The 19744-nt window shown below is 37.9% G+C and overlaps 2 protein-coding genes across 2 annotated transcripts in view; one reads left to right on the top strand and one right to left on the bottom strand.

The window, feature by feature from the left end:
• Nucleotides 1–167: 167 nt before the first annotated feature.
• On the bottom strand, nt 168–11133 carry ptgesl (prostaglandin E synthase 2-like). Its single transcript, XM_042420684.1, has 7 exons — nt 10807–11133; nt 9139–9327; nt 7077–7132; nt 5523–5675; nt 3223–3423; nt 3010–3127; nt 168–1742 (listed from the first exon to the last, which is right to left on the bottom strand). The coding sequence occupies exons 1-7, from the start codon at nt 11098–11100 to the stop codon at nt 1614–1616; spliced, it is 1140 nt and encodes a 379-aa protein (XP_042276618.1). The 5' UTR covers nt 11101–11133; the 3' UTR covers nt 168–1613.
• Nucleotides 11134–14350: 3217 nt separating this feature from the next.
• The window catches only part of LOC121903639 (ral guanine nucleotide dissociation stimulator-like), a 69329-nt gene continuing 63935 nt past the window's right edge, over nt 14351–19744 (top strand). The window contains exon 1 of the mRNA XM_042420862.1: nt 14351–15228. Within this exon, the coding sequence (XP_042276796.1) occupies nt 15208–15228 (21 nt within the window). The 5' untranslated portion in view covers nt 14351–15207. The remainder of the gene's footprint in view (nt 15229–19744) is intronic.

Genomic DNA, 19744 nt, shown 5'->3' with positions numbered 1-19744 from the left:
TTGTATGAAACAAATATTCATATAAAACCCACTATTTGTGCTTTGCTGAATAACGTATTTGTATTCGGGCAAACCCTTAATACTTAAGTACTGTGTTATTACCCATTATGATTCTTTTTATAGTGTAAATGTAACTTGTCATCTGGTGCTCAAATAAAACACACAACCCAGGTTTCTGTCTTTATTTAACCTTTTTACAACTATGCACATTAAGATGGTTTTCATACAATTAAATCAGAAACTGATCTGCAGTTTGCATATTTAGTACATTCAAACTGGCAGCTCACCAGTTCCTCTTGTGTTTTATTTTATTTTACCCAGAGAGAGAGAGAGAGAGAGAGAGAGAGAGAGAGAGAGAGAGAGAGAGAGAGAGAGAGAAAGAACACCAGCCGCTCAGCTTCCTCACTGCCAGACTGACCCTGCGTCAACTACACAGAAACAATTATCTGGAATAAATACAGAGGTAACCTGATCTCATGGCAGCTGTAACACGTTCACACCCAAACTACAAAACTTCTTAATAACCAGTTTTTCCCCAGACAAAGGTGATGTAAAGGTACACCGCAACGTCTCAAATTCCAATCAACACATTCTCTATTAAGGAAAACTCAGAACTTTTTCTTTGGACAAAGTTTTACATGTTAAATCATTAACATCAGCTGAGTAATCTGAGTGCCAACAAGGCTAGGATCTCAACCATTTTGATCACAAGTGATGCCTATTTCACCCCCGACTGAGTATAAACAGTCTCCTTTTTTTTTCACCATTAGAAGACACAAGTACCTAAAAGCTTCCAGATTATATGTCGGGGGGGAAAAAAGGCAAAAATCTCAAGAAATAAAAAGAGATGTCCAGTAGAGAGATGTGTGTTTTGCTCCATAAATAAGCTTTTGAGCTTTAAAAAAGCCCCCGAATGTTACTAAAATAGACCATATTACCATATAATGTGTCACAATGTTTTTAACAACAGTATATATGAAATATGAGCTGCTTGTCATAGTGAGAACTGCAAAAATATTTCTTTTAAGCATCCTTCTGACCTGTTTGTGATACCAGTCAAGGCCTACAAAGCTGAGTTGAAAACTTGTTGTCTCTCTAACAATTAAAGGGGCAGTAACAGTATTATATAATACTCTCTATAAACACAATTTTTTACTGTGTTTTTGTGACTTCACTGTGTTGATTTATTTATCTGGGGGGGAAAATATACAATAAGATCTATTGATGTTGTTCAGTTCCCACAGTTCACCAGTAGAGGTCAGTAATCGTCACAGAACAGCAGATTTAATGAATGATTCCCCCACAGAGCAGTTTGGTGATTAAATAGTAAAATTAAATATCTGGCGACAGTAATTACAGTCCAACAAACCGTTCATACAAATCAACAGGATCAAATTCATGTGTGTCTGAGCAGGAAATCAAATCGAGGCAGCGGTGACAGTTGGACATTTCCACAAACGAAAAGCAGGCTTTCTTGCTTCCTGATGCCGATCACTTTCTTTCTGGAGGTTTACCGTTTTCAGTCTTTTTTTTTTTTTGTCCCCCTCCCGCCCCGAGAGCTGGAAGCGCTCAGTGTTCTGTGGTCTCCTTCATCTGTCCTGCTCAGCTCGGCCTCAGTTTCGTCCCTCGTGGTTGAGCGTCGCTCTCTCCATGCGTTGGTACCACTGTTTGACCTTGGTGTTCTCCATCATGTCGTCGAACGCCTGCAGGCCCTCCATCACTCTGAGGACGCCGAACACCGCCTGGAAAATGGAGGGAAGAGATATTAAAGCAAAAACTATCATCAACATTATGTTAATGGTCCTGTAAGACTGTCATGTTCATTACACACCCAAAAAAAGAAACTATATATATAAATACAGTACTGTGCAAAAGTTTTAGGCACCCTAGATGTTTAGATTCTTATCCTTATGCAATATCATCAGGGAGGTGTCTGATCGGTCCTAAATTTATTCATGAAGAACTATTTTCTGCAAAAAGAAGAATGATGAGTCCTGCAACAGATGGTTTGGCCCCCACAGAGCCCTGATCTCATGGAGTCGACGACCTAAATAATAAATCCACAGAAGAAGAACGTTCCTTCTCCCGGATGGTTACAACAACCTGCCTGCAAGTTACCATGAAAAACTGCGTTAAAGGTCCTGTTTACACCTGGTATTAACATGCGTCTCGGGTGATCCGATTACAAGTGGACAGCTGTAAATACAGGTGTAAATGCAAGACGCATTGAGGACGGATTGAGATCCGATCACTCAGACCACATTCAGAGGTGGTCTGGGCCGCATGTGGCCACATTCTTTCAGTAGTGTAAACGCAATGCGTCCTGGACCACATTGAAGGACCGCCTACTCAGCTGACGTCCTCTATTTTCCAGCAGACTAGACACAGGATCCTCCGTCCAAAGCCGTTCAACTTGTCTGATAACAGGATAAACATGTGAATTAAAAACGTAATCCACCTCCCGTTTTTTCCTATTTTTCTCGTTCCTCTAAATGGTTTCCTTCTTCAAATCGACAATTAGAATAGAAATGAAACCATTAACTTTTTGCTGGATAGTTTCCTCTGTCCTGTCAAGTTGATAACAACAGTTTTTAGTTTTGCTGCGCTGCTCAACATAATGAGCTCAGGATTTATGAGGAGGACGGCTGCTTAACTCCAAACAGTATGAATCTGGACACTCAGGACGCATGTGGAGACGCATGTTAATACCAGGTGGAAACAGGGCTTTAGTGAACCGAGGAGAACTGCTGCTGTTTTAAAGGCAAAGCTGCTCACAGCGAACATTGATTTACTTTAGATTTCTGCTGTTTACTCAACCTTGTAAGAAGTTAATCGATAAATTTAAACAATTTATAGCAATATATTTGTAAGCATTCTCACTTTACCTTTAGTGTCTAAAACTTTTGCACAGTACTGTGTGTATATATAGATATATAGTCAAGTTATTTCAGTCTGGACCAGGGCACCGCTGGTGGTTAAAACCTGCAGATGTTTGGTGTGTTTCCTCACCAGGTCTGCCAGGTTGGGATCATTCCCACCCATGAACTTCCTCTTCTTTCCGATGGCTGCCACCCAGTCATTCACGGCCTTGTAGAGATCCTGCCGTACATCGTCCTGCAGGTTGTGTCTGTCGGGTCAAAAAGGAGGAAATAACTGATGCAGTTCTTTAACTAAACTCAGGTTGAAGCCCATTTCAAGATATTCATTCGTTGTGTCACTCACCGACTTTTCAGCCTTTTGGAGATGATGAACATGGCTGCAGCGCCGACATATTTGGCAAAGAACCCTTCGAAAGAACCGAACTTGCCTTCGCGTACGATGTAATCGAAGGAGGCCAGGGCCTCGTCGGTAGTTCGGTACACGTTGGGAGATATGAGGTGCACGAGCCAGTCATCAGCCCACTGACGCCACTTCCTTTCCTCTCTGAAAACAGGACAGAAAAACAAAAACACTGAGCACAGTTTCAGCATCACAGTAGAAATAACACATTTAGAACAGTCCGGCTGCCGCATACTGTAGGCTGACCACATGTGGAACGAACAGTACATTTGTGCAGAATAATGTGGGACAGATGATGCAAGTTGTTTTTTAAGTCAAGTCCCTGTTTTGTTAGTTCATGCTTGTAGATGACGCAATAAAAAGTCCTGACAGAAATACAGCAACACTCCAGCAAAGGCAGGAGAGATGACAGTTAGCTTGTAAACATGGATGTAAAAATGCAAGTTTCAAACTTTTAAAGGAAAATCTACTTTGCAAAAAATGTTAAGAAGCCCCTAACAACGTGCACCTGCTCTTAAGTACTGCTTTGAGAAACGCTACGGAAATTTAGGAGACTGTAGAAACACTCTTGGGGAAACAGAAGATCGAATGTTATCCAGAAACAAGTCCCTGATTTCTGAGATGCTCCTCAGTAGATTTAAAAACCACTTTTGAACACTTGTTTTTGTCAAACATGAGGTCTAAGGCTGTCAATTATTTTCTCAATTAATCTATTAGTTGTTTGGTCCATAAAATGTCAGAAAATGATGAAAACTCTCAATCAATGTTTCCAAAAGCCTGAGCTGATGTCCTTGAATGTCTTGTTTTACCCTGATCAAAAGTCCACAAGCCAAAGATATTTAGTTTACCGTCATCAAGGAATAAAGAAACAGGAACATATTCACATTCCAGAAGCTGGAATTACAGAATTTGGACATTTCTTTCTTTAAACTCTAAATTATGAATCGATTATCAAAATAGTTGGGAGATTAATTCAATAGTCGGCAACTAAAAATCGACTAATCATTGCAGCTCTAATGAGGTCACACATGTCCTGTTGTGTTGAGTCCTTATACAAACACACTCTAACAACTCTGGACTAAAAAGCCAAAGCGTTTCCATCACTGTAGGGTTCTGGAGAAATACAATCTACTGAGCTTTGAGAGTATTAGATTATTTTCAAATTTGTGCCTGGTTTATAAAACTTTAAATGGTTTGGCCTCCTCCTCCGCTACGTGACTTTGTTAACACACACTCAGTAAATTCTATTAGATCCTCCAGAATATCCTCTATAGCAGATTGTATCAAACCATTTTGCTGCACTGCATTTTGGCGATCAGCTTTTATCTGTAACAGACACAAATGATGCCTGATGATGTGAGGAGCTGCGGCTCCATCAGCACTTTCTAAGCCGACTTAAAAAGTTTCTGCACTCGTTGATTTGGATTTTCTATCTCCTGGTCTTCATGACTTGACTTTTATTTGACAGTCATACATTTGTGATGTGCTTTTGTGTGTAGTTTTGTATTGTGTGTTAGCATGAAGCTATAATCCGGTACAGTGCATCAAATGGTGACATGTATGTTTGAGCTGTACGCTGTCCCTTTTAAATAAAATAAAATAAAATAAAATAAAATAAAATAAAATAAAATAATAAAATAAATAATAATAAAATAAAAAGTAAAATAAAAAATTAAATTAAATTAAAATAAAAGAAAGTAAAATAAAATAAAAAATAAAATAAGATTAAATTAAATAAAAATAAAAAAATAAAAATAAAATAAAATAAAATAAAATAAAGTAAAATAAAATAAAATAAAAAATAAAATAAGATTAAATTAAATTAAAATAAATAAAAAATAAAATAAAATAAAATAAAATAAAATAAAATAAAATAAAATAAAATAAAGTAAAGTAAAGTAAAAAAAAAAAATTAAATTAAATTAAATTAAATTAAATTAAATTAAATTAAAATGACATTCCAGGGTTCGGACTGCATGTTTCACATTTATAATCAGGGAGCCAAGATGCTTTTTGTAAACTAGGATGGACTTTAGAGGACTGAAAAGAATCATTTCATTTAGCTGGTGAATGAAAAGCTTCATAAGGCCAATGGATGACGGCTGAGCCACAGAAATATGAAAATAAAATAAAAATATGAAAATGCATATGAGTATGAGAGATGAACGTATTTCTATGTTCATCTCTCACAGCTCAGCCTCAGTTCTTGACAGCAGTGTGTAGTAAAATGTGTCTAAACTCACTTCTGCATTCCCTTCTCGGGGTAAAGCAGCTCGGTCTCGTCCTCGCTCAGCATCAGCCAGTACTTGTTGTTGTACTCCGTCACCTCCTTCCCTCTGTCGTTCACCGACTTCATCTCCGGGTAGCAGCGAAGGATCTCAGACATGCTTTTCTTCCTGGATGACAGAGTGTCACACTTCATCAGACTTTATTTTGTTCAGGAATTTGTTTCGGTGCAGGTGTCAGAACGGCAAAATGAAGAAATAAGAGAACAACTACACATAATAATAAGATACATGAAGAACAGAAATAACAAAAAACATAATAAGTAAATAAAAAGTAAATACTTTTAGATTTATGGGGGAAGTAAAGTTTTGTGTGATTGCTCATATGTACATAGTGTCCTTATTATGCAGATAATTAAAGTTTTATTTACAGACTATTGGAAACTGTCCACAGTGAGGTTTGTAGATTATCCTGCGTAACTTTCTGCAAGCACCAAAAAATAATTTTAACCTCCATCGTACCAGGTAGAGTGAGAAAATGTTAGACTATGGAGCCTCACAAGGGTCACGGCATGTTTTTGCATTCCCTTGCAGTAGTTTTGCGTTCCGTGTTTCCTCAGTGAAAGTCGTCTGGGATCCAACTCTCTTTATTTAAAATACATCCATCTGTATCCGTGCAGTTGTCCTGACTACAGTAACCGGTGACGAATGAAACCGACAGCATCCTGCGGATTATCATACCGCTTTCTTCTGGAGAGAACTCACGATCTAAGAATTTGTTTAGGTTTACTTTCACCAATTACATCACAATGACTATGGAGCAGTGGTACTATATCAGCATATCTAATGCCCAGTTCAAAGTAAAATACAATAAGCTGATCCATACTGGGGCTTCAGCTGGGAGCAGCTGAGCGGAAATAGACGTTATGGCTCAGAGAAGGAATTGAAGATGAAAAATATTGCAGGGTAACGCAAAATATCGTGAGATAATGCAAAACAAATAAATAAAAAAATCTCGCCTTGACCCTTGGGGGGCTCCTTAAGAGACAGATATCTCCAAACCTGGAGAAAAAAGTGCTTTAAAGTGCTTTACAGATGACTGACAAGCTGATAAGAGTAAAAACAAAGACTAATGCACATGTGAAACCCCCCACAAAAAACAGTAAAATACATAATAAATAAAAGATTATCCTTATTTTAAATAAAATCGATAGAAGACAGTGACAGTTAAATAGGTAAGAAACATTTTAAAACATTAATGCAATAAAATAAATGATTAAATAAAGTAAATAATGGTGATAAAATATTCTAATAAAAAGCCAAGCTAAAGCTGAAGGTTTTAAATTTAAAAGGTAAACACTTTAAGCTTTTATATGATGTTAAAACATGTTGCTGTAGCAGCAGAAACAAGCAGTATGATCTCCCCTCACAATGACTATCACTTAACACTAAGTTATACAGTGTCGGGATATTTGACGTGTATCAACTCAGGCTGTTTAATTACAATAATTATGGAGATAAATCAAATCTTCACATGACATCAAATAACATGTTGAGGAAGCTGCGACTCACTTGTCGATTAAGTGGGTCTTGAGGGAGCTGATGATGACAGATGAGTCATTCAGTTGCTGCAGACGGGAAACAAAAGAGAGAAAAGACACAAACACATCATGCAGGGTTCATTAAAAACAAAACACAACACACACATTTGAAAATAAAAAAAACACTTGGAGGAGCAGACTGGGATGAGAGAAGATCATTTGTGACGTTTGTCCAGACTGTTTGTACTGGTGTGCAGAGGCAGACTGGGTGAATATAGTGGTGTTATCTGTATAGTTTAGGCATCTTGTGCAGTTTATACCGGGTATAGTGAACTCTCCAAGGTTGTCACAATACCAGAATTTTACAAAAATACACTAATAACTATGACTGGATTTCTTATCTTTGCTGACATACATCCTTTATTTCATCCTGAATTCTGAGCATATTATCAACACTTTTAATGTCTTCAATTGTCTTACTGGTTGTGTTTATGTTTCAGAGTTTGTGTGCTGCTTTGCTGCAAAGAGAGTTTCCTCTTGTGGGACGATAAAGATCTGAACTGAATTGAACTGATAACCAGTTTTTCAGGCCGTCCACCTAAAATAATCACAGATTCAAATCAGCAGTTGAGAAACCCAGCTGTCGGTTCTCTGCACTTTAGTTTAGCTGTGTCATCGTACACAGAAGCTGTTAACGTCCACCGTTACATTGCAGAAAAAGGGGCAGAAGGTCCGTCATGACTCCTCTCACTACTCTAAACATGTTTATAACTTCCTCCCCTGTTTAAACAGACTGAAGGTATCACTTACCCAGAGGCCCTTCATTCCTGATTCATTAATGTTCTGTTTTTATTTTGTCTATAAAGACACTGTATGGGAATCTATGCAATGACATACATCGTAGCTGGTTTGTGGTTCTGACAGCATCTCTATGGGAAACGCTTGTTTGTTCCTATTAACTATATTGAAATGGGAGACAAACTAACTAACTAAATAAATAAATAAATAAATAAATAAATAAAGATATTTGGTCTAAACTGGTGACTCAGAGTCAACTTGGTGAATTCTGATTCAGGTTTACGAGTTTAATTTCCAAATTACAACAGGACTTAATTTATTTATCAGACTGAAAAGTGTTAAAGCATCTTTGTGATATGGTCTCTGATCTTTTCTACGGTGGTTTAGAAAAAGTTTTTACTCAAATGTGAACCAGATTCGACATGTTAACACTGGTTTTGAGGTAGAAAGTTGTGTTTCTTTTGATAATTTGCTTCCTGTGTGACTTCAAATAAGTATTTTGGTGTCTCAAGAGCCAGAAAGGCAAACAAGGGTTTAAAGCCCCTTTCACACACATGCAGTCTGTCCCTGAAATGTTCAGGAACATTTCCTGCATGGAGTCTTGTGTGTGAACGGCAGCAGGGATCGATATTCAGGGAAATCTGTGCCGCCAATTTCTCACCTCAAGACGTCGTAACATTTCAGGGAACATGTTGTGAATGAAAGCAGTAATGTTGCAGGGACAACAACATAAAAGGTTACGCTTGTCTGACGAAAGACGCTTTCATGTGGAGCGAGTGAACCAATCACAAGACTCCGCTGATGACGTATTTAAATGCGCAGCTTGTTTACGGACACTTCTTGTCTCGCAAACTTGTTGAATATTAAATACATTACAAGAACATTGTGACCGGACAAAGACAGTCCGCCATGTTCCTGAAAATAAGAGACATCTTCCATGTACATCCGGCTTGTACCATCTTTTTCTTCTTCTGTTGAGTTTTATGGCGGTTGGCATCCATAAGTGTCACATGACATGTCATTCCAGCATCGCCATGGCATGCGTGAAAAGACGCAAGACGGAAATGTTCCTGAATGTAGCTGCTGGTGTGAATAGTGAAAATCACTCGCAGTGCATTAAAGGTTATCCCAGTAATTTACTGGGAACTATGTGTGAAAGAGGCTTTAAAGCGTTTAAGCTAAAATAAAAACTATCATCTTCTTAAACTCTGTATTTGAGGTGAGAGAGATACTAGCTGTGGGATCTAGTATCTATATAATAATCCTGTCTCCTGCAGATAATATCAGACTCTTACCACGTCACCATCCACCATCAGGATCGGCACTTTTCTGTAGGTCGACCACTTGATCTCCTTTCTCATCACTGGGTTCACCTCTACGATCTCATAGGGCAGCCCGTGGTAGTCCAGGAAGGCTCGCACTTTGCTGCAGAACGGGCAGGTCTTGTACTGGTACAGAATCAGCTTCAGACCGTCACCTGGAACCTGGAACACGACAACGGAGGAAAGAGGGTCCATGTCAGTCAGAAAAATAACGAGCAACTGTTTTGATAATCGATCGATCACGTAAGTCAGTTTTAAAGTAGAAAAAGCCAAACATTTCATGACAATTGTGAGGATTTTCTGCTATTCTTGATCTTATGTGATAGTAAATTAACTATGTTTATATTTTGGACAGTTGGTTGAACAAAACAGGCAATTTGATGACATAACCTTTGGACTTTTTTCACTGTTTTCGGTTTATCTGAAGCTGATATGAAGCTTCAGCGTCCAAATAAGTCAAATCAAGTAGATATCTTTCAACGTTACAGTCTTTTTAGTGCCAAAGTCCCTCTTTTTGTTACTATACTTCCACCTGCAGCTCAACAGGGAAACACTGTCCGAGGAAACACAAAGAGGGAATTTGATGCTTAAAAAGACTGTAAATGTGTCAGATATCCACTTGATATGACTAACTCAGACTGATGAAGCCTCATATAAGCTTCACATCAACTATTCTTTAAGTAAATATATTTAGTGGTATTGCAGCAGTGGTCCAGATCATGGAGCAGCTGCAGAACAGACACAGGTCTAGCAGCGCTGGAATGAGTTTTGAAGAGGAGGTTTGGGTAACGTAACAAGCTAATGAACTTTTTCACATCAGCGTCCTTTCAATCTCTACCTAGCCTACAGTTTTTATACAACTAAAACATGGTAAGAAATGCATTCTCTCTTCCCATCAGGGTACTTCCAGATCAAAAACGGTAGCAGCTGGAGACTGTTTGTGGTCACAACCTCAAGCAGTCTCCAGCCTGAACGCTCAAGATAGTTCCCCTCCCATCCAAGCCCACAGAAAACCCATGTCCACTAGACTGGAAGTCATTGAGACACATACATACAGCTGATTAAACTGCTGCAATAACACTGAACTGGCGATGAAAGTACCCAGTTATGAACACGTGAACACGTTACTCATTAATGAAAGACTACTTTACTATAGTACAGGTGCACACCAAGAGCACCTTCTGTTCATTTTCACTAGTACAATGACATGTCTGTGTCTCAGAACAAGTTTTCTGAAAACCTGGCGCGTTAAATTATTTGTGAAAAGATACTGGACACTGTGTGGGACACATCCAGTCATGAAAAATAAAAGGGTCTAGTTTCTTTTAGACAGATTTAGCCGTTTGGCCATTTCGTTTCTCCCGGTTCCTTTCTGTCACAACAGCACCAGGGACATGTGATTTTTTTATTATCATACCACTTAGATTTCATTTGAATGACACAATGGTTGATTCTGACTGGATTTAAAGGTCCAACATGTCATGCCTTTGACACGGTCGCCATGACCGTAATACCTGGTTTAGAAGCACCAAGTCATTACCGTAATACCTGAAAGTGGGGGGACAATAAGTCTCGCCGGAGCCACTGTGTGTGTGTCTGTCTGTCTCCTGACCGCGTAACGACGCAGCTGACCGGACTCACCTCGCTGTGCTCCTCGGCCAGATGCTGCTGGACTGACCACCTGACAGTCTGGTATAAACTTAGACCCCCTCCGAGCAGAAAGGCGCAGCCCAGCGCCCTGCCTCCTCCTGCCCGCAGAGAGGACAGCAGCCTGGAGCCGAGCCCCGGTCCGCTGCCGGTACCGTACGCCCTCCTGGACACGCGTGCGCTGGCATTCCCCACCAGGTAGGAGCCGGTACCGGACCGGCGGACCACCGGAGACTCCAAAATACTCCAACCGACCTTACTGAGAGATCTGGCACAGGCTGCCGCCATGTTGCCTTTACATAAAGTCCCACAATGCACCGCGAGCCGAGGGAGGAGATTAAAGGGCAGGTTCACAATTTTTCAAGTCTGCTTTAAATCAACAGTCAGGTGTCCGTATGAACAGTGAAAGAGGTTTTCCTCGCTGTAATCATTCCTCCTGTTCATACTGGATATTAAAAGATCCTTCAAATGTGCTTTCATTGTAAGTGATGGAGGCCAAAATCCACAGTGTGTCCTAGTGCAAAAATCAGTCACATCAAGTGGATTTTAGCATCAAAGTCCCTCTTTGTGTTTCCTAGGACAGTGTTTCTTCCCTTAGAGAAGTTGTCATTGGAAAACAAAAATTGTGGACAAACTCTCTATGATCTTTGGTCACCTTTTATCTCGTATTTGGAAATGCAACACAAAAGAGTGTATGTTTTGTTATAAAAAATATTGTTTAATGGACTTTTGGTAAAGACATAATTTTGACTCATTGCAGAAGTGCTGTTTTTGTTTTTTTCTGTTTTCTGTTTGTTTGTTTGTTGCCTGAGCAATTATGAAACATGTGGATTGCACACAGTGTGATGAAATGGAAAATAACAGTAAAAAAATGGACCAATGTCCTGATGCTATTTTTAAAGAGGCCAAAAGCCCTTTCTTAGAAAACTGAACTTTTTTAATGGTGATAATAAAATTATTTCTCTATTTTACAAATCTTTTATTGGGAGTATCCTTTCTTATTGCACTGTATGACCCGGACCCGGACCTGACCAGACTGACTGAGAGGGCAGACAAACAGTCAGAGTTATAGATACCCTAAGATCAGGACCAACCGAGCAAAAAACTAATTTATTCCCATGGCAATAACTCAGTTAAATAAGATGTGGTAGCCATTGGGAGTCTGAGGAAATACATGCATACATCGAGGATGAGCAGTATACTCACTGTCTATTTATATTTATCACAATTGTTGGTGTACAGTGAATGATATGCACTTTAAATGCCTGCCAGGACTTTGATGGTATTTATGATGGCTGCTATAGATGAACTTGGACTATTGTTGTTTTTGTTTATCTGATGTACTTTTAACATGTCTACATGTTCTGTGCTGCACCACAAATTGCCTCTTGGAGGATATTAAAGTTTTCTAAGTCTAAAATAAACTGGATCAAAACAACCTCTTGTCTTGAGTGGCTTTCTAGGTAACATTAACTCAGTATTGTGTTGCTGCTATATTGATCTAAACTGTGTATAATTTTAACCCGGTGATTTTTAGTGTAGAGTAAAAAAGTACAATATTTTGCTCTTCAAAATTGTACTTGAGTAAACGTATTTAGTTTCCACCTCTGTGGAAATGTAAGACAACACAAGAGACTCTCCTCAAAATAGTAAGGTAGACTTACTGGAAATCTTTGGGAGTTTTCAGCCACATCTTGTGGTTTTCTTCAGCAGACCACGGACTAATACTTTTTTGTCAAAGTATTTCCAAGCTCATTATTATCATTACAGTCTTCGTATTACGGAGTCCTGAAAGGGGATACTTTTTAATCTCGTGTGAAGTTATTATATTGTACAAACAAGATCATTTATTATAAATTCATATGTGTGAAACATTTAACCTTTTATTAATGACTTATAATCATTTATAACTGCAAGACCTGTTGACTTATCAGTGATTATGACTATTAAGCAATTATTTACTATTTACAACACCCAAGAATTTATTATTTATTACTAAATCTTCTTTTGGGTGAAGCTACATATAGAGGGCAAAAAATCAAAATAGCACATTGAATGTTTAAGTAGGATAAAGTAAAACATTTGTAATAGTACTGGTCTAGTATTACTACAACAACTATTATAAAGAGTTTTTATCAGTTTTTTGAACAGGCTGCATTCACACTGGATCGTGTGTATGTCACTAAAAAAACAACCAAGTACACCATGAGGATGTTTAGAGCGAAGCCAGACTGACCGATCCAAAACTTTAATGATTATGAATCAATAATAAAGAGTTAAATGTTTCATACTTCCTGATGAGTCATCAGGTCTGCAGTTATAATAGGATTATAAGTCTTTAATGTGTTTCACATGTCAGAGTCATTCATGAAAATAATTAAAGTCTGCAGTTATAAATGTTAATAGATTGGTAATTAATACATTTTCTTTCTTCCTTTATGTGCAAGAGGAGCAAGAATTTCATTGTATGACATTCTGAGGTGAAAATAAAACTTGATTAGCTGAGTTCCCTCCGTTATATGGCGGATATTTACATCTGAAGGTTAGTGCACTGTATGTTAGAGACACATGAATTTCTAGCAAATTATCTTGTGCACACATTCAGATACAACTTTATTCGTCCCTGTAAGGGCAATCAGATGCAACCCAAAACACTGTCGATAGGACAGAAAGAAAAATAGCTTGCAATATCAGTGTAAATAATAAATGCTGGCAAAAGTTTAAACTAATTAAAACAGAGAAAATTAATAAAAAAGAAAAAAAAACAAGGCAGTAAAACAATAAAACAAAAGATTATACAGCAGCAAACTACAGAGGTCGCAAGTTAATGCGTAACAGTGTAATATAAATTACCATTAAATTTAATTTAAAAATTGAATCAGTACTAAAAAATGATTTAATCTACTTCATCTGTCTCTGGCCATGTGTATCAGTGGCAATTTTTTTGGTTTTTGTCAGACTTTTATTGATGAATATCTAATTTTCCACAGCAAATTACACTTTATTCTGTTTTTTTCTCATAATTTGTACCAGATTGCACCACCGTCTGAGTAAAAAGTCCTAAAAACTACCTGTTAAATACCTGAAAATTACCATGAACTTAGAATATGACTGTATAAAAATGTACTTAAGTACAGTACTTGAGTAAATGTACTTAGTTACTTTCGATCACTGACTGTTATCGTTTAGAAATAATGTTTAAAGTCCCCCTCCACTGGAAAAAATGTGCTTTTGTTCTTGTCCCTTCAGTTGGATGTTTAAGCCTACGAGCATGATGTGTGACATCAAAAATAATTTGGAAGCCAATTGTGGTCCAATATTCAATTTAGACAAGTGTGAAGTGGAAACCTGAAGCCTCCAGTGCACATAGACTGAGAATGAACTTTACAGTTAAGTAGGAGACATCTGTTGAACTTTTAAAATGAAATATATTTGCATATTTATAGATTCAAGATTTTTTTTAATAAAGGAGAAGGAGTAGACTTAATTTTAAGGATTTTAACAAGATAATTAATCTTTATTTTTTGTGGAAAAACAAAAACCATAAAAGACACAAATTATTATTCAAAGTAGAGTATCTTATAAACGTCTTAAAACGTGTGGAGGGGATCTTTAAAATCACCAGAACTGAATTGGGGTGCGTTCAAGGGCGTCTCTGTCCCTCTCTGCGTCGTGATACGTGTGGTGCGTTCAGGAGCGTCGTTGTTCTGAGATGCTTGTAGCAGCAGTGGAAGCAGCAGCGTCTTGTCTTGGTGAAAGCGGAGATTCCTCATCAGCCAGCAGCAGCAGCAGCAACAGCAGCAGCATCCATTGAAGCATCAGTGCTTCAGTGGTTAAATCTCCACATCTACCCCCGGACTGACCGCTCTTCTCTGGGATGTCGCCGTCGAGCATCGGTGCGGATTTGCTAAGGAGAACCGACGCAAGAGGAGACCTTTCCGGGGTGTTTTTTCGAGCGTGACTGGAAGGGAGCGGAGCTGCGATGGATGAAGGCAGGAGGAGACAAATAACGTTTTGATAATCGTTGGGTTTAGCTGGCTAAGCTAACGTTAGCAAGCTCTCAGCTCGCCCGTTGGTTGTTTTCCTCCCCCTCCCTGGTCGCTGACCGCTGTGGTGTTTTCCTCCATGAATAAACACTCCTTAATGCCTTTTTTTATTGATGCCGAGACATGCTGGAGCCTCCGAGGACATTTCTCTCAAGGATAAAGCATTGAGCTGTCTACTAGCCTCCCAACGTTAACGCTAGTTAGCTCAAAGCATCAGTAACATTTTTTTTTCTCCTTCTCCGTTATTTTTTTTTTTCTCACCCAAGATGCTGGCAGAGGAGAAGTGTGTCTAACGGTGAACCTGAACTCGCATGGATACACTCTCCATGAAGGTCATGATACTGAGAGAATGATCATGCTGGAAAAACAGGTAAGAAAATTAACTGAGAAGCGTCATTTAAATGGACACCTGTGCTCATTTGCATATTATAATTAGGCGTTAATCACACTGTTGTGTTGTGGCGGCTTGATTGAAATGACATGCTGCAGATGATCAATACCTTTCTAATCATAACCTCTTTCTCCCACCGTCTCTCCAGCTAATATTTTACAGATGCACTTGTATATTTTGCGTTGGTGAAAAGAAACTAAGCACATTGACTCAAGTGTTGCAATTAAGTACAATTTTGAGGTATTTGCACTCAGTATTTCCATTTGCTACTTTATACTTCCACTCCACTACATTTTAGTTACTTTTCAGATGAAGATTTGACACAATGGATAATGTAACAAGCCTTTAAAATACAACACATTGTTAAAGATGAAACCAGTGGTTTCCAACCTTTTTAGCTTTTGACGTCTTATAAAAAGCAGTGTGTAGTCGGGGTCACATTTCACATGTCTATGAGTTGTTAACAGCTCCACCAAATAGTGATTTTTCCCTCTAAACTTCTCACATGCTTTCATTTCAATAAATGTTCAAATGATCCAATATTTCAGCAAAAATCAAAGATTAGAGAAAAAGTCCAAAAACTGAAAACAGATTTGTGTATCAGAACTTTGTTTTTTCTTCTTTCCTCTCCCATTAATCATCTCACGACCCCTCAGATTTATCTGCTGACCCTTTGGAGGGGCCCCGACCCCTAGGTTGGGAACCACTGGACTAAACTAGCTAACTGTATATAAAGTAGTGTAAACTAGCTCCACCTCCAGCAGCTACAACAGTAACATGCTGCTCTAACACTGATGCTTCACTATTAATAATCTAATGATGTCATATATAATAATATATCAGTCAGAGGGACCAAACCACTACTTTTACTGCAATACTTTAACTACATCAAGCTCATAATACTTATGTACTTTTACTGCAATACTTTAACTACATCAAGCTCATAATACATTTCCAGACACTTCAGTTTGTTCTCTAACCAACAGTTTATCATTTATGATGATAGAAAACAGAGAGAAACCTAAATGAGAACATTTGGTGCTTTGTATTTATAAATGATGTAACAATTAATTGATTTAGTTTCTTTATTTTGACATTTTCTTGTGCTATTCTTATTCACTGTACAGAGATCAGTCCAGTCAGACAGTCTGAGGGATACTTATAAAGTGACCTGTTGATTCATTCATAGTCAACAGTAATATGAATATCATAACAACAATGACAGTTTTACTTACTTTTATTGAGTCCTGCATCGAAGCTATTGTTTTAATTATTGATTAATCCTTTGATTAAGGTTTCAAGGTTTATTCCAGCACTCGGTGCAAAGGTATAAAAAAAACAACACATGTTAAAAATAACATAGAATATGGGAATAAAATACTGTAAATACCAAATACTAATAATAATGATAAATACTATGAATAAAAAACATAAAATAAAAATAGAAAAAGTACTTAATTAATCAGGCTGAGTGTACACAGGATGTGTAGTAAAATGACAGTGTAGTTAAAGGTAATACAGTATTTATATTGGCTGATGGTTAAATATTATTTAGTCTATGAGATATTGTAAAATATCACAACCTCCTAAACCTCTTGTTCTTTGTCCGACCAGCAGTTCAAAATGATCACAATTAATTTTTAAAAGATTAAAAAAAAAAAAAGAAATCAATAAATCCTCACGTTTTGGAAGCTCGAACCAGACAATGTTTGGCATTTTTTTGTTTGATAAATGACTTAAACAATTGATTAATTATCCAGATAATTCCTGATTTATTAACCGGTCGATCCTCTTAGTGATTAATTGCCTATTTGTTTGTCTAATTGTTACAACATTAACACTGATGAACCATTTGAGGCCTTTAACAAGTAAAAAACACAAAACATTTACTGGTTGCTGCTTCTTAAATCTGAGGATTTAAGAAGCATTTGTTTTTTTTTGCTGTTGATAGCGCAGATTAATTAACTTGAATAGAGTAAATAGAATAAATTATTAAATAAACATTGAAATAAATGGTCATTAGATAATCTGACAACAGATATATTTGTTTTAGTTAATATTCTCCAGTACATTCACTAGAAATATAAGCAGTGTTTTAAATAAAGAGCTGTGGATTGTAGTATCAGTGTCAGTTTTGGCCGAAAATGGTATGAAATAGCGCTGAAATAATTAATTAATTGATTGAATGTAATTGAAAATCAATCATCAGTGTGTACAGTGTGAATATTTGCAGCTTTTCTATGTCGTATTATTGTAAACTGATTCTCTTTGTGGTTTTTAACAGTTTTTCAGACAAAATAAACACTTAAGACGCAACACTTTGGGTTCTGGGGACTTCTGGTGACTACACAAATGATCTGTTACTTGGAAAAATAACAGCAAAATACAGATATGGTGTCATTTTCTAAAGATGAACCTAGAAATGGAGTTAGTTGCTTCCTCTTGTGTTCAGACGGAAAACATCCTTTTGTCAGTGGAGCTCATGACCTCTTCTGTCCAAGAACTGTGGGTGGCGGAGGGTCAGGGGTGGGCGGGGGGGTGGGGGGGGTTACTTCCTCTTGTTTAGTCCAACAGCAGCAGCAGTGTCCATAAACAAAGGTCGACACATTAATAATACATCACAGCTCCACAGACATGAGTTGTTTCTGCTCAGGAGCAGAGGACAAACTGTCGGACAGCGTTTTGAGATTCAAGAGGAAAACACTTCGTCGATTAATCCGTTAATGACTCGACAAGAAATAGATCAATATCAGTGAATTGTTGAATATTGATGAATTGTTTGTGTGTGTGTGTGTGGAGGTTTCCTCTCTCGCAGTCTAAAAGACATGCGGGTCAGGTGAGCTGGAAAGCGTCTATAAGTGTTTATGTGCTAGTGGGTCACTATGTGTGTTAGCTCTGCGATAGACTGGCGACCTGCCCAGGGTGTAGTCCGCCCCATGCCCAGTGCATGCTGGGATAGTTTCCAACCCCCCGGTGATCCTACACAGGATAAGCTTATATAGAAAATGGATGGATAGATTAGTATGTTGTCATTTGTTCAGCAAAAATACCAAAAATTTTGCGGGATGTGCATCATAAATATGAAGAGACGTTTTTAACCAGACGTCTCTTATCTAACCAGATAAAAGTCTTATTTAGATTTTTCAAGAGAGATCAGGCCAAGGAGGCAGCATGAACATCGTTAAAACAATAAATACAAACAACATAAACAGACTACAACACACAACACAACACAACGTCCAGTTTATTCGCAACAAAAGACTGCAGACAAATAGAGCAAGAACGATGAATTTAAACGTAACCACACCACAGCTTGCAGTGTCCGCGTGGTCCCGAGGGTCCGTATTGGTCCGAATGATGTAAATTTCATCATGTGTCCACGTCCACAAGGGTCCACGCAGCCCAAAATTTGAGACCAAGTGGTTTGTACACACTGCACGAGCACCGACTTAGCATGCGCCGGAATCCCTACTGTGCATATATGCTGTATATTCTTATTAAGCTGTCGCACACGCCGTCTTGTGTAAGTATCGGTGAGACAATGAAATATGAATGAAAAACCAGCAAGTTATAGTGGCAAAGCAGCAGTTTATAATATTCACAGACTGGATTATATAATTCTGGAAATCACGGCTGCAACCTTGTTTTCTAGTGTGCACGTGTGAAATGCATCTGTGTTTACGGACCTCTGATTGTCCACATGCAAACCTGCAGCTGTCCACTGAATGTGGAAACCATGAATTGGCCTTTTAGAAAGAGGTTTTAAGGTATTACTTTGGGTTTTGGTAACATCTGATTGGCATGTGTCATAATTTTTTACCTGATGCGGCCTTTCATATTCATAATCACATTTCATAATCAGGTTTTTTTTCAAATGTTTGGGGTTTTGACTCTGAGAAATTGTGACATTTTTAACATTAAAAGACAAATCAAGAATAAAATCAGTGTATAATTCATCACACGTTGCATATTTCTATGAGTTGCAAGCTTTTCTTAATTATTTTTCTTTATTTAGTCATTTTTTTAAAGCAAAAATACCAAACATTTGATTGTTCCAGGTTCTTAAATGTGAGAATACATTAAACTACACTGTAAATTTCTCAAATACCTTTAGAGGTTGTGATGTGTAGCACAACAAGCTAGTTAAGCTGTAAACATAACCGCACGTGCTCAGTGGTGTCTGCCGTACACAGAACTGCTCTCTGGAGACTGAAAATGTGGTCGCTGTTATTAGTCTTTGGAGCCGCTTGTAAACAAACTAACGTGACTAAACTCTTCCTAATGAAGGATCATGTCAACAAGTGCAGCGATGTGGCTCACTGATGTGTTTTTGATAGTTTTTAGACAACAACGGAGGTCTACGGCAACAAGAAATAAGATATATCAAGCTGTGGATACACACACCATACTTGTTGGTTTGGCTCCAAACATTTTAAAAAAATATAGAAAATAAACAAACTCATCCTTTAAGCAGTGCAGTTGAGTTTTTTTTATA

This window comes from Thunnus maccoyii, chromosome 9 (assembly GCF_910596095.1).
Source record: "Thunnus maccoyii chromosome 9, fThuMac1.1, whole genome shotgun sequence".
Classification (NCBI taxonomy): domain Eukaryota; kingdom Metazoa; phylum Chordata; class Actinopteri; order Scombriformes; family Scombridae; genus Thunnus; species Thunnus maccoyii.
This window is presented reverse-complemented; position numbering and strand designations above follow the sequence as displayed.

Bases quoted from the DNA above. Each gene is read 5' to 3' on its own strand.
- ptgesl (XM_042420684.1), bottom strand. From the start codon at position 11,100: ATGGCGGCAGCCTGTGCCAGATCTCTCAGTAAGGTCGGTTGGAGTATT. The intron at 9,328-10,806 runs GTGAGTCCGGTC...GTCGTGTTCCAG, and splicing joins TGGCCGAGGAGCACAGCGAG to GTTCCAGGTGACGGTCTGAA. The intron at 3,424-5,522 runs GTGAGTTTAGAC...TCCTGTTTTCAG, and splicing joins CCCGAGAAGGGAATGCAGAA to AGAGGAAAGGAAGTGGCGTC.